This window comes from Neovison vison, chromosome 1, assembly GCF_020171115.1.
Source record: "Neovison vison isolate M4711 chromosome 1, ASM_NN_V1, whole genome shotgun sequence".
In the NCBI taxonomy this organism is placed as follows: domain Eukaryota; kingdom Metazoa; phylum Chordata; class Mammalia; order Carnivora; family Mustelidae; genus Neogale; species Neogale vison.
The window spans coordinates 90910113-90924182 of NC_058091.1; the positions used below are offsets into that span (position 1 = coordinate 90910113).

Genomic DNA, 14070 nt, shown 5'->3' on the forward strand with positions numbered 1-14070 from the left:
TTTCATTTCCACATTTATCAATTCATAGGGTTGTTCCTCTCCCCCCAGCCAGCTCTTCCTCCTTCATTAATCTTTAGTATCTGTTAATAAGGCACAGCATTTTAAAATTTCACATTGCCTAGCAATCCTAGAAAGCTGGTGTATGTAGTTTTTTTTTGTTGTTGTTTTTGTTTTAATTTAATTTTAACAGTCAGTATTGGTCTCAGGAGTTGTAATAGTGATTTTTATTTATTGATTTTTATTTATTTATTTATTTTAGAAAAAGATTTATTTATTTGACAGAGATCACAAGTAGGCAGAGAGTCAGGCAGAGAAGAGGAAGCAGGCTCCCCGCTGAACAGAGAGCCCAAAGCAGGGCTTGATCCCAGGACCCTGAGATCATGATCTGAGCTAAAGGCAGAGGCCTTAACCCACTGAGCCACCCAGGCTCCCCTATAATAGTGATTTTTTAAACTTCCTTGGATTTCTGTACTTAGCTTGGGACAGGCTGCCATCAGTACCTTCCCTTTCTCTCCTAAACACATAAGGTGTACAGCTCTGTGTGTTCTTAGGGAGTTTATATGTCAGAGAATAGATAAACCTAACAAAACACTTGATTATTCTTACATCTCATTTCCTCTTCTCTGATAGCCAGAAATAGAATTATTCATTCATTCATTCATTCATTCATTTTTTAGACAGGGAGTGCATGCAGGTGGGGTATGTGGAGGGGCAGAGGAAGAGAGAGAGAGAGAATCCTGAGCCTGATGCAGGACTTGATCCCACGACCCTGAGATCATGACCTGGGCTGAAATCAAGAGTTGGATGCTAACTGTGCCACCCAGGTGCCCCCAGAAATATAACTTTAAGGTCTTGATTTGGTGTCAGATAGTTCTGTAAACTTACAAAGAGGAAAGGTTGTGTTCCTCGTTGTTTGCTCCCTGGAGGCACCAGTTGCAGCTATTAGTTTTTACCATCTTATTACTAGGACACTTAAAGTTTACTGACTTATTTTTAGTTCTAGCCATATTTCCACTTGGGAATTTGAACATTTGGCTCTCACTCCCTCTTCCTCTACCATGCATATGCACTCTTTTTCCATGCCTTCATATTCCATTATGGTTATACCATAATTTTGGTTAGCTCTGTATCATAGTTTACTTTATGACTGTGTAAACCCAAGTTTGTTACTGAACCTATGAAGTGCCTAATAATGACTATACTGCTAATAATTATTATACATTATTAGTTTTTCTTTGAGTTAATGCTTATTCAGATGCTGAGTTTTGTGATTACTTAGCACGAATTCAACTCTAGACTTGACACTATCTCTGTAAATTTCCTATAATCTGATCAAATTTAGATATTCTTAGCTTTTTGAAGAAGTCTTTCCCAGAATTTCTGAATGTTCTATTCTGCACTGATTACTCTTTAGATCTTCTTAACAGCTTATTCTCTTGATTTCCTGGCATCCTAGAAAGTCTGTTGGATCGCCTCTTCCCTGGCTCCTATGCCTTTGGTTTTCTTAGTTTATGCCCTTGTTAGTGAAGCATTTACTTTAGTAACTTTCTGAGGATGGTTTCATGGCAGATGGAATTTTTAAGACCTTGCATATCTATAAATTATGTTCTATCCTCTTAACTGATTGATAGTATAACTGGGTGTAGAATTCCAGATTGAAATGTTTTTTCTTTTTCCCCCTTTTTAAGTAAGCTCTATACCCAGTGTGGGGCTTGAACTCATGACCCTGAGAGATCAAGAGCTACGTGCTCCACTGATTGAGTCAACCAGGCACTCCCAGATTGAAGTGGTTTTTATTTACAGTTTTGAAGGCTGTGCTCCTGCAACTTCTGGGCTTTTTTTTTTTTAAAAGATTTTATTTATTTATTTATTTGACAGAGAGAGATTACAAGTAGGCAGAGAGTCAGGCAGAGAGAGAGAGGAGGAAGCAGGCTCCCTGCTGAGCAGAGAGCCCGATGTGGGACTCGATCCCAGGACCCTGAGATCATGACCTGAGCCGAAGGCAGCGGCTTAACCCACTGAGCCACCCAGGCGCCTATTATAGCTTTTGAGTACCTGTGTCACTTAGATTGTTAATAGCAAACCCCTTTTTCTCTTCCTCTGGAAGCTTATATGATCATCTCTTTTTCACATGCATATTTCTTGTTGTGGGTCTGTTTTCAGTCACTGTACTAGGTACTTGGTGCATCTTTTCATTCATGGCCTTTGATTCTGGGACATTATTTTGAAAATTTTTGTTCCCTCCTTTCTTTGGTATTTTCCTTTTTATGAACCTTAAATTTTCTTACTCCTCTCTGGTTTTCTGTTTTAATGGACTTTTTGGTTTATTGTTAGGAGATTTTCTGAATTTTATCTTTGTTCAGGTTTTGAATTTTTATTATCACATTTTAGTTTCTAAGAGCCCCATATTTAATGAATATTTTGTTTTCTTACTTTGAGGCTATTAATGATGATTTTGTTTTTGTAAGTTTTCTTTTCCTTGAATAGTATTTAAGTTTCTTTGGTCTCTGTTTTTCATATTAGATGTTTTCTCAAATATCTTTTCATCTTAAGCTCTCTGCCTGTATCTAAGGGTTAAGGCATGACAATTAAAAGTAGACTAGAAGCTCCTTGGGTATGGGTAAGGCCTTCTTGATTCCAGGCTGAACTGGCTAGTGGAGTTTCATTGGCAAAATCTGTTCTTTTCTTTTTTTTAAAGATGTATTTATTTGTTTTAGAGAGAGCTCACACACACAGGGGGGAGGAACAAAGAGAGAGGGAGAGAATCTAAAGCAGATTTCCTGTTAAGTGTGAAACCTGATCTGGGGTTAGTCTCATGACCCTGAGATGATGACCTGAGCCGAAATCAGGAGTTGGATGCCCAACCAACTGAGTTACCCAGGTGCCCATCATTGGCAAATTCTTGATGTCAGTATTTCTACATCTTTTCTTTTGGGTTAGGTTCCCGAGAGAAGTGGCTTCCAGTCTCCTTCCCAGAGGTATAAAGCTGGCCAGCCTTTTGAGAGCCTAGTTGAGGAAAAGTGTTATTTATTTGGACGAGCAAAAAGAACACACACAGGGCCTTGATACTGTGAAATTCATATTTTTTTCCATGAATATGAACCAACAGAGTAATGGAATAAGCCTGTCTCTTGTTATCTTCATTTTGCATCAAAACTTACTGGCTTAAAACATTTCATTGTGCTAATGGTTTTTGCTGGTCAGGAATTTGGACAGGGCACAGAAAGATGGCTTATCTTGGGGCGCCTGGGTGGCTCAGACAGTTGGGCCTCTGCCTTCTGCTCAGGTTGTGATCTCAGGGTCCTGGGATTGAGCCCCGTTTTGGGCTCTCTGCTCAGCAGGGAGCCTGCTTCCCCCTCTCTCTCTGCCTGCCTCTCTGCTACTTGTGATCTCTCTCTTTGTGTCAAATAAATAAATAAAATGTTAAAAAAACAAAAATGGCTTATCTCTGTTCTGTGATGTCTAGGGCCTCAGCTAAGAAGACTCAACATTTGGGGGTCTCTTGACACATAGGGGCTTGAATCATCTTTCTGTGTCTGGTAGTTGATGCTGGCTGTGGGTTGGGGCCTCACCTGGGAATGGGGAGTAAATCTTCATGTGGCCTCTCTGTGGCTTGGGCTTTCTTTCAGCATGTGGTCTCAGAATAGTTGAACTTCTCCCATGGTGCCTCTAGGCTCCAGTGGGGGTGTTGTAGAGTGTGCTAGAAAGTTGTGTTTTTTGCTTAGGCTGCCTTGGAAGTCCAGCAGTGTCACTTTGTTGCATTTTGTTAGTTACAGTTAATTCACAAGGCTACCTGGTTTCAAAAGGAGGGGACATAGATCCTGCCTCTTGATGGGAGGCATATCAAGGTTGGATCACAAGAAGAGCACAGGAGATGAGAGATATGGCTGTGACTATCTTGAAAAATGTAGTCTCTCACAGGGCTGGAGTTGGGGATGAGGAGATTGTAGGTGCAGTGATTGTAGTGAGTGTAGAGTTGTGGTAGGGGGGCTAAAGAGCATTGTCAGACTTGCCTAAAGAGAACAGCAAGACTTCAAAAGGAACCTGCTCTCTAAAGAGTTTTCGCAGGAAGTGGATAGGTCAGTTAGTGGTATCTTAACTTCTCAGTAGAAGAAACTGAGACTCAGGGGCTAATGAAGACTGAGTAGAGTTCATAATAAAGCCAGACTAAAATCTGGGTATTCTGGGGATGCCTGGTGGCTCAGTCAGTTAAGCGTCTCATTCTTGATTTTGGCTCAGGTTATGATCTCAGGGTCATGAGGTTTAGTCCTGGATTGGGCTCTGTGTGGAGTGTGGAGCGTAAGATTCTTTCTCTCTTCCTTTGCCCTTACCTACCTCCCCTGCTCACGCGTGTATGCATGCTCCTGTGTTCATGCGCTCTGTCTCTCACTCTCTCTAAAAAAAAAATAAAATCTGGGTGTTCTGACACTTAGCCTTGGGTCACATTGGGAGATTTGAATTCTTAATTCTTTATGATTGTAAAGAGATTTGGGAGAAATAATAAAGCTTTTGGGTCATGATTTCATTTCAAAACATTTCTTGACATTTTAAACTTCATTCCAAAACCTCTGGTGTGCTGTGTTAGACTGACAGAGGAATGGAGATACTGAATTCTGCCATGGCCCGAAGTTCATTTTCTCTCTTGGTGTTCATTAAGATAAGGTATAAGAATTCTGTCTCCTTTGAGATTCATGTCATGGGACCAGAAGAGAGGATTCTGCTATCCTGCCAGAACTGTTAAAACACACTTCTTTACCTTCTTGTTTATCAGGAAGCTCAGAATCTCATGGCTCTGACCAATGTGGACACCCCATTAAAAGGTGGACTTAACACGCCTTTGCACGAGAGTGACTTCTCAGGTGTGACACCGCAGCGGCAGGTTGTACAGACCCCAAACACAGTTCTTTCTACCCCATTCAGGTACTGTGAGTAAATTGTTTTTTTTCCTGTTTTAGGAAAACTGGAATCCAAGCGTTGGGCGTGTTTGCTTTAAATGTTGATAGAGAATGGAAATAAGTGTTTAACCTGCCTTTTTGGTTTCTTCTCACTCATAGTAGTAAATAACATAATAATATCCAGGAATTGGTTAAAACTGTCTGGAACTTATTTCTTATTTCAGAGTTTCTGATGCTGTCACCTTGTTTCTGAATTCATTTTATCTGATTGAAAGGGATGAATGAGGGTGCCTGGGTGGCTCAGTGGGTTAAGCCTCTGCCTTTGGCTCAGGTCATGATCTCAGGGTCCTGGGATTGAGCTCCTCATCAGGCTCTCTGCTCAGTGGGGAGCCTGCTTCCTCCTCCCTCTATGCCTGCCTCTCTACCTACTTGTGATCTCTGTCTGTCAAATAAACAAATAAAATATTAAAAAAAAAAAAGAAAAGGACGAGTGAGCCCACTCTTCATGATCATTTGTTGAATTTTATGAAAATTGTAGTCCTTTATCTGTATATTACTACTGCTTTTCTCCCAGAACTTTATTATGAAAATTTCTAACATTCAGAGAAGTCGGAAAGAGTAGGAAAACAAACATCTATATTACTTCCCACCTAGATTCTGCAGTTGTTAACATCTTACTCTGTTTGCTTTATCATATATCTGTCTGTAAGACCATCCAATTTTTTAAATGCATTTCAAAGTAAGTTGCAGGTTTCTGTGCCTTTCACTTCTACCACTGTCTTGTGCATATCATTAACTAGAGGTCAAAGTCAGTCTTTGTTTATAATTTTTGTTTTAAGTTAGTTTTTTTTTTTTTTAAAGATTTTATTTATTTATTTGACAGAGAGATCACAAGTAGGCAGAGAGAGAGAGAGGGAGGGAGAGGGAGAAGCAGGCTCCCTGCTGAGCAGAGAGCCTGATGTGGGGCTCGATCCAGGACTCTGAGTTCATGACCTGAGCCGAAGGCAGAGGCTTAACCCACTGAGCCACCCAGGTGTCCCAAGTTACTGTTTTTTAAGATAAAAATGCTGTAGAAGCGAGTCATATTAAAATGAACTTTGACCTTTTAAGGTTGGAAATCTCTGGGGCTTTACTTTTAATTTTCAATGTTAGGGTAGGTCCTCCTCCTGGTTGTTTGGTATAGGAAGCATCTCAGACTGTTAGAGCTGTACCTGACAGCAGGATTGAGAAACATCGGCAGCCAAATCCTTAAATGATATTTAATACTTTTGGAAGGCTTGTAGGAGAGCCTAATCCCTCTTTTTCCATGTATGTCTTGTCTCAACTAGACTATAAGCCCCTTTGGGACAGGGACTGTGTCCCATGATAATACCCCACCTCACCTTTGGGAACACCTGTCTGGCAGCACCACTTGTCTGCAGCCGAGCCAAGATACAGGAAATAAGCAACAATAACAACAAAACAATGAAAGACCTTGATCAATTAAAATATAAGTTGCAGAGTCTGTGGACTTTATACCTAAGAGAATCTCTGTCCTCACTCATATATAGGCCTGGTATTTGGTTTCCAAACAAAATGTAAAAGGAGGAACTATCAGGTACAATAGTGGTGCTCTAGCCAACACACCCTGGTGGTGAGGGGCAGATGATAAGATGAAGACCCTGAACTCAAAAAGAGTTTCCTGGGGGTGTTAGAGCTTGGTGGCTGACCTCCATGTTCTTAGCCACCCTGCAGTGTGCCACGGAAAGGTTGAAATAATGTTTGGCGGGCCTAGTTCAGCAGGGCAAGAGAGTGTCAAATGTAACTTGAAGTCGTTGAAGTGAAAAGATGATGTGTACATACTAAGCTGCTAGAATTAAACCTGTATTTTAGCTTAGCGAGCTAACTTAAAACCAGGTAGGGAGACAAAATTTTTGTGATCTTTGTTTCTTTCATGCTTTCACATTATTTTCACATAAAATAGTTGATGTTAAAAACATTTGAAAGCATGATCCAGATAAAACTGGCACTTCTATTAATTGGAATTTTCTGCCTTTCTAGGACTCCATCTCATGGATCTGAAGGATTGACTCCCCGCAGTGGGACAACTCCCAAACCAGTTATTAACTCCACCCCTGGTAGAACGCCTCTTCGAGACAAGTTAAACATTAATCCTGAGGATGGAATGGCAGACTACAGTGACCCCTCTTATGTGAAGCAGATGGTACATGTCAATTCCCTTTTAATACTTTTTTAAAAAAACTGTTCTGTCTCATGAGTGCCGTATTAAAATATTTCCCCTTGTTGGTGCATATTGCATACACCTTAAGAAACGACACCTGCGGATGCCAGAAAAGAACGATTGGAGGACTTGAGGAGGAGATCCTTTTGGTTTCATAAGCCTACTTATTCGTAATATGTTTGTAAATATTGATTACACTGATAGGAATGCTCCTTGTATCTCATACGGTTTTATTTTTTATTGTTTAATGACTAAATAGTTTACTTTCTTGAATGATACTTTTTTATTCTATTCCTGTAAAATAAAATTTGAGTTTGGAACATCTCATAAATTAGGTTTTGAACCTTGATTCCTCTGTTTGCTCTATATTTTTGGAAGAACAGTCTAGATCTCAAAGTTGATGTTTATTGCTTATCTTAGTGAAGTTTTCCTTTGTGTGTTTTGCAAACTGATCTAGACAGCTAATTATAAAAGCCACAGTTTTATTTCTGCCCTTGTTACTGCTTTTATTATGTCACTATGGATCCTTTTATGTGATGCCACAGAAAATCATTGTGAGTTTCCTTTTAATGAGTTCCAACTTCATTGGTCTATTTTCATTTTACAAATTTAATTCTAACTTCATGTATAGATTTGGTTAGTTTAGAATTTTTTTGATGCCCAAGTTGATATCAATAATGTCAGCTGTGAATGGCTAAATGATAACAAATGAAGAATGTAATGTGTGTAAAGCACTGATCTGGAGACTTGAAAGGATCTGAGGTTGAGTAAAGATGTCCTTTGTCTTAAGGAAGTTTATACTCTGGCGAGATTGGCATACTAAACTAAGTCTGAAAATAGTTATAACATAAGAACAGAATAAGCTCTCTGAGTAAAACCAACATACTTAGGGTGGCCAAAGATAGAAATTTCCACATTTGCTGGGTGGGCACTTGGAAAGCCTTCGTTGAGGAGGTATGCTCAGTAGATTGGGGGCTATCTCAGATGGAGGCTATGATATGAGTAAGCATGGAGCATGTTTTGGACATAGCAGCTCATCAGGTCCTCACACCTACCATACATGTAATGCAGCTGTGGGGAATGACACTGGAAAGGTAAGCCAGGGATGTACTAGGGAAAACTTTGGATACCAGGGCATTTCTCTGGGGAATGTAGACTGTTTTCCTTGGCCATTATATGATCTAGTAATTGCTTCCTCCTTTCCTTTCTTTCTCCCTCCCTCCCTCTTTCTCTCCTCTCCTTCCTTCCTTCCATTTGTTTTTAAGTAAACTCTGCCCAACATGGGGTTTGAACTCAAAACCCCGGGATCAAGAGTTACATGCTCTACTGACTGAGCCAGCCAGGTACCCTGTGATAATTCTATTAAAAATAAACACACACAAAAATTCAAGTTATCTTTTCAGATTAGGTTTTATTAGTCCAAGGACAAATTGTCTTTTGAACAACTTATTTTCATTTGCTGTTATATTTCAGTGTCAGAAATGTTTTCCTTAAATGGAAATCTGAAAGGATTTTTCTGCCCCTACAGAGGTAATTCCCAAACCTTCTGTTAGAATATCCAGAGTAATTGTATTGGTCACAAATCAGAGTTTTTAATCTTAATTTAGAGAAGAAAGTGAGTTAAGAATCAAGCAGAAAACTTGTCTCAGCTCTGAAGTTAGGGATCATTTTTCTAGAATTGAAATAGGCTAATTCTTTTTCAGGAACTCTTAGAGAATATTGGTTGAATTCTTAATGTGTGTGAATTGAGAAGGAACAATTTTTTTCTACAGGAAAGAGAATCTCGAGAACATCTCCGTTTAGGGTTGTTGGGCCTTCCTGCCCCTAAGAATGACTTCGAAATTGTTCTGCCAGAAAATGCTGAGAAGGAGCTGGAAGACCGTGAAGTAGATGATACTTACATAGAAGATGCTGCCGATGTGGACGCACGCAAGCAGGTAGGTGATTGTGCTTGGAAGGAAGTATGAAGTTGCTGAGTGTGTCAGTGTCTGAGAGAGTGAAGAACGGTCGTTAAATGTTTCAAGATCCCTACTTAAAAAAAAAAGTTTTTTCAATATTTAAAAAGATTGCCCTGAAGTAAATTATTTACCATCATTAATAATACAGTCATGTAATTAATACTACACTGAGAATATTTTGATAGGTGTTTTTAAAATGTGTATGTATGTGTATGTGTATTTATATAGTAATTTAAATATCTCATCAAATTTATTATACCTCTTTAAAATACACAGTCTTTTATTTTAAAGATTTTATTTTTTTATTTAGAGTGTACAAGCGGGGATGGAGAGGGAAATTTAGAGTGTGTCGAAATAATATTAGTAACATCTTGTACTGATACATCTTACCGTTAGTTACTTACTCATTGCACATACCAGCCTGGTGATGTAATTAGCTTCATTTTAGAAGTAAGGAAATAAGCTCAGGTTAATTAACTTTCCCAGCTTTCATGTTTGGAAAGTGGTGAATCTTGAACTCACACTGAGGTCATTTTGGGAATTCTTGCTGCAGTCCATGTCAGGATAATTTTAGAAATTGAGTAATTTTTACGGTCCTGAAGTGTGAATAGCATCAATACAAATATATTTTAGAAATCACATGAAAAAAAAATCACATGAATGTGCTTTTCAGTGGGTGATACAGGGTAGTACTTTTTGTGTTTAGCTCTTTTAGTTACTTTGCTGTATATTTACTCTTTGAAATGCTGTGAAATTCTAATGTGTTAACTCAAATTATTCATGATTTAAGAATCAGGAAACAGCACGTTCAATGGCTGGGCTTTTTAAATTAAAAATCAGTAACTTTTGGGGTGGAAGTGAGGGTTGTATTGCAAGAGGAACAACTGAGAGTCCCTTCTAAGTTTAGTATTCCAATTTATTTTTATTTTTTAATTTTATTTCAATTCCCATATAGTTAACATACAGTGTAATAGTCATTTCTGGTGTGTAATGTCATGATTCAACACTTTCATATAACACCCAGTGCTCATCATGACAAGTGCCCTCCTTCATCCCTGTTACCTATTTTATCCACCCCCCACCCACCTGCATTCTGGTAACCATCAGTTTGTTCTCTGTAGTTAAGAGTCTGTTTCTTGGTTTCTCTTTCTCTTTCTTTTTTTTTTCCTTTTGCTTGTTTTATTTCTTAAGTTCCATATACAAGTGAAATCATGTGGTATTTGCCTTTCTCTGACCGATTTAGTTCACTTAGCATAATACTCTCTAGCTCCACCCATGTTATTGCCGATGGCAAGATTTCATTCTTTTTTATGGCTAAAGACCGAATAATACTCCACTGTAGTGTGTGGGTGTGTATTATGTCTTCTCTATCCATACACACATGCACACACACACATACAGATATGTATATACACACAGACATACGCCACATCTTTATCCATTCATCTGTCCATGGATAGCTCCTTCTCTAATTTGGCTATTGTAAATAATGCTGCTCTAAACATAAGAGTGCACGTATGCCTTTGAGTTAATGTTTTTATGTTTTTTTGTGTGTAAATGCCCAGAAACGTGATTGCTGGATCATAGTGCAGTTCTATTTTTAACTTTTTTGAGGAACTTCTCATACTGTTTACCTGAGTGGTTGTACCAGTTTGCGTTCCCGCTAACAGTACAGAAGGGTTCCTTTTTCTCCACATCCTTGCTAACACTTAATTCTTGTGTTTTTGATTTTAGCCTTTCTGACAGGTGTGAGATGATAGTTCATTGTAGCTTTTCAAAAAATTTTTTTAAGTAGGCTCCATACCTAGTGTGGGGCTTGAAGTCACAACCCTGAAAGCAAGAGTCAGATGCTCTACAGACTGAGCCAGCTAGGTGCCCCTATCTCATAGTACTTTTCTTTCTTTCTTTCTTTTTTTTTTAAAGGATTTTATTTATTTATTTGACAGACAGAGATTACAAGTAGACAGAGAGAGAGAGGGAGGGGGAAGTCAGGCTCACTGCTGAGCAGAGAGCCCGATGCGGGGCTCGATCCCCAGACCCTGTGATCATGACCTGAGCCTCAGGCAGAGGCTTTAACCCACTGAGCCACCCAGGCGCCCCTATCTCATAGTACTTTTGATTTGCATTGCCCTGATGGTGAGAGATGTTGAGCATCTTTTCATGTGTCCATTAGCCATCTGGGTGTCACCTTACAGAGTGTCGTCTGCCCATGTTTTAATTGAATCATTTGTATTTTGGTGTCAAGTTGTGTAAGTTCTTTATATATTTTGGATACTAACCCTTTTTGGGTTTTGTCATTTGCAGATAATCTTCTCCCATTCAGTAGGTCGCCTGTTAGTTTTTATTGATCATTTCCTTCAGTGTGCAGAAGCTTTTAATTTTGATGTAACTCCCACAGTTTATTTTTGCTTCTTTTTCCTTGCCTCAGGAGGCATATCTAGAAAACGTTGCTACAGCTGATGTTAGGGACATTACTGTCTGTGCTCTTTTCTAGGATTTTTTTTTTCTAGGATTTTTATTAGGATTCCAATTTAAACAAGAAAAGAATGACTATCTGATGGATGGAACCATGTAAGCTTGGAGAATGCTCTAGTAGCTGTTGGCAGTTCTTAGTTTGTATTGTAATGAGAGAATGAATAGACTGATTTCTGTTGCCTTATATTGTCTTTCTACAAACTTCCACAGATTTCTATAGCATTAGCTCTTGAGCATACATGTTCTTGCAGATTAAATTGTTTTCAGCTTTATTGAAATGCGGCAAATACTGCATAGCTGTAATAATGGATATAACAATAATTTTTTAAGGCTATACGAGAAGCAGAGCGTGTAAAGGAAATGAAACGAATGCACAAAGCTGTCCAGAAAGATCTGCCAAGACCATCAGAAGTAAGTGTTAGAATTTCTGGCTTAGGAAGTTTTAAGTTTCTTCTGTGATTGATGTTTTTATATCATTCATAAAGTCTGTGAAACCATAATTTTATCTACTTTCTGGAATATAGTAAAGCAGTTCCCAGATTTAATCTCTAAAGTGTTTCACTGGTACAAGTAAGAGTTTAGAAGAGTTAGAATAAAAGAAACTTAGAAGAAGTTTTTTTTGATACAAAAAGAGTTTCTTTTAAAAATGTAAAACTGCTGTTTAATTCATGCTAGAACAAGTAATAGCATCACTATTGCAGTGATATGTTTGGTGATTGTACTTGTTTTAAAATTTTAGGTAAATGAAACCATTTTAAGACCTCTAAATGTAGAACCACCTCTAACAGACTTACAAAAAAGTGAAGAACTAATCAAAAAAGAAATGATTACAATGCTTCATTATGACCTTCTACATCACCCTTATGAACCATCTGGAAATAAAAAAGGAAAAACTGTAGGATTTGGTACTAATAATTCAGAACACATTGCCTATCTGGAACATAACCCTTACGAAAAATTCTCCAAAGAAGAGCTGAAAAAGGTATGATTGAGTAGGAATATTTTGGTCTCGATTCAAGTATTTATTAAGTAACTGTGTATCATGGAGGAGAGTGAGCTTATTTTCTCTTGCTGATAGTCATAAATGAGTTATGTGATTAAGAGATAAAAGTTCATCTTAAATGTTAGGAAGAAGACATACTTGACCACTCCCCCTTCCTCTTCTGTGACAGAGCTTCTTCAGGTGATCACTGGCTTAGGTGGCAAGGTGTTTTTATTTCATGGGTCTATGTCTGATGGATAGTTGCTGCAATTGCCACTTCCTGTGTTTAACTCTGCTACTTCTGAATAGAATTAAATACCTTTAATACTTAAACCTCATTTATTTAGATTAATATGAAAAGCAAGCATATATTCAAAATGTTTCTTTCACCTAGTCACCAGTTAGAGAAAGGAAATACTGTTTACTGAATTTATTCCCCCTTCAGGATTTCCCACTATCCTTTTGGATAAGTAAATACAGAAACGTTTTCTTGTATGAAGTCTGTCCTGCCTCTTCCTCCATATGCATTTGATTATATCTGCTTTGACAGAGCGAACAGCTGTGATTGTGAATAGAAATCTGTTCCATGGTATGAGAAAATACAGTTGGTGCCATAGTTGAAAGCAGACTGGTCATTAGATTCACTCTTTTTTTCTGTAGGCCTTAGCCCTGAGGGGCAGTGACAGACCTGTTGATTGGCATGGGCTATTGTGCACTTGGGAGAAAACCCATAAGATATCTTTTTTCTATCTTCTCTCCTGTGCTTTCGCTCTGCCTTTTTCTTATTTTCTGTTTATCTTGTGGCAAAAGTAATACATGTTTATTTAAGGATTTTTAGAAAATGAGAAAAGGAGGGTTTAGATTTATATTTAAAAAGCTTGTCCCTGATTTCTGAGTGAGTCTCAGTTACTCTTTTATAGTGAGTGCGATGGGAAACTGACATCTGTTGAGGGCCTGTGCTTGTGACAAGCACATTTAATCATCGGACTGAGGTTGAGAATTACACTCTGAACTCCATACTTGAACAGTCTCCTCTTTTTAGAGTGAAAATAGGGGGAGATGGGATTTAGGAATTTACTGTATGTTTGGAAACCTGAAATACGGATCATGTTGTGATCTATTTTTCCCAGTAGAAGGCTCTGTGGGCGTATATTCTAATAAAATTTTTAGAAAATAATAATTGTAGGTCGTGCTTTTGGATTATTTGAAACCATTACAGAGTAGTTTGAATATTCTTTTATATTTTATGTATGTATTTGTATTTCTCTGTGTTCCAGAAAGAATCTGTAGCAGCTGTTTACTTAGCATATTCTTCAGATAACTTAGTCATACTCTCTTCTAATAGTTTTTTTTTTTAAGATTTTATTTATTTAAGAGAGAGTGAGAGAGAGCACGAGAGGGGAGAAGGTCAGAGGGGGAAGCAGACTTCCTATGGAGCAGGGAGCCCAGTGCGGACTCGATCCTGGGACTCTGGGATCATGACCTTAGCTGATGGCAGATGCTTAACCAACTGAGCCACTCAGGCACCCTCTCTTTTCT

General features: G+C 38.4%; 1 protein-coding gene across 1 annotated transcript in view; it reads left to right on the forward strand.

Moving 5' to 3' along the window:
• CDC5L (cell division cycle 5 like) overlaps positions 1–14070 on the forward strand; it is a 49716-nt gene that overhangs the window by 20486 nt on the left and 15160 nt on the right. The window contains exons 9-13 of the mRNA XM_044251942.1: positions 4772–4920; positions 6936–7098; positions 8889–9053; positions 11880–11960; positions 12289–12531. Of these exons, the coding sequence (XP_044107877.1) occupies positions 4772–4920; positions 6936–7098; positions 8889–9053; positions 11880–11960; positions 12289–12531 (801 nt within the window). The remainder of the gene's footprint in view (positions 1–4771; positions 4921–6935; positions 7099–8888; positions 9054–11879; positions 11961–12288; positions 12532–14070) is intronic.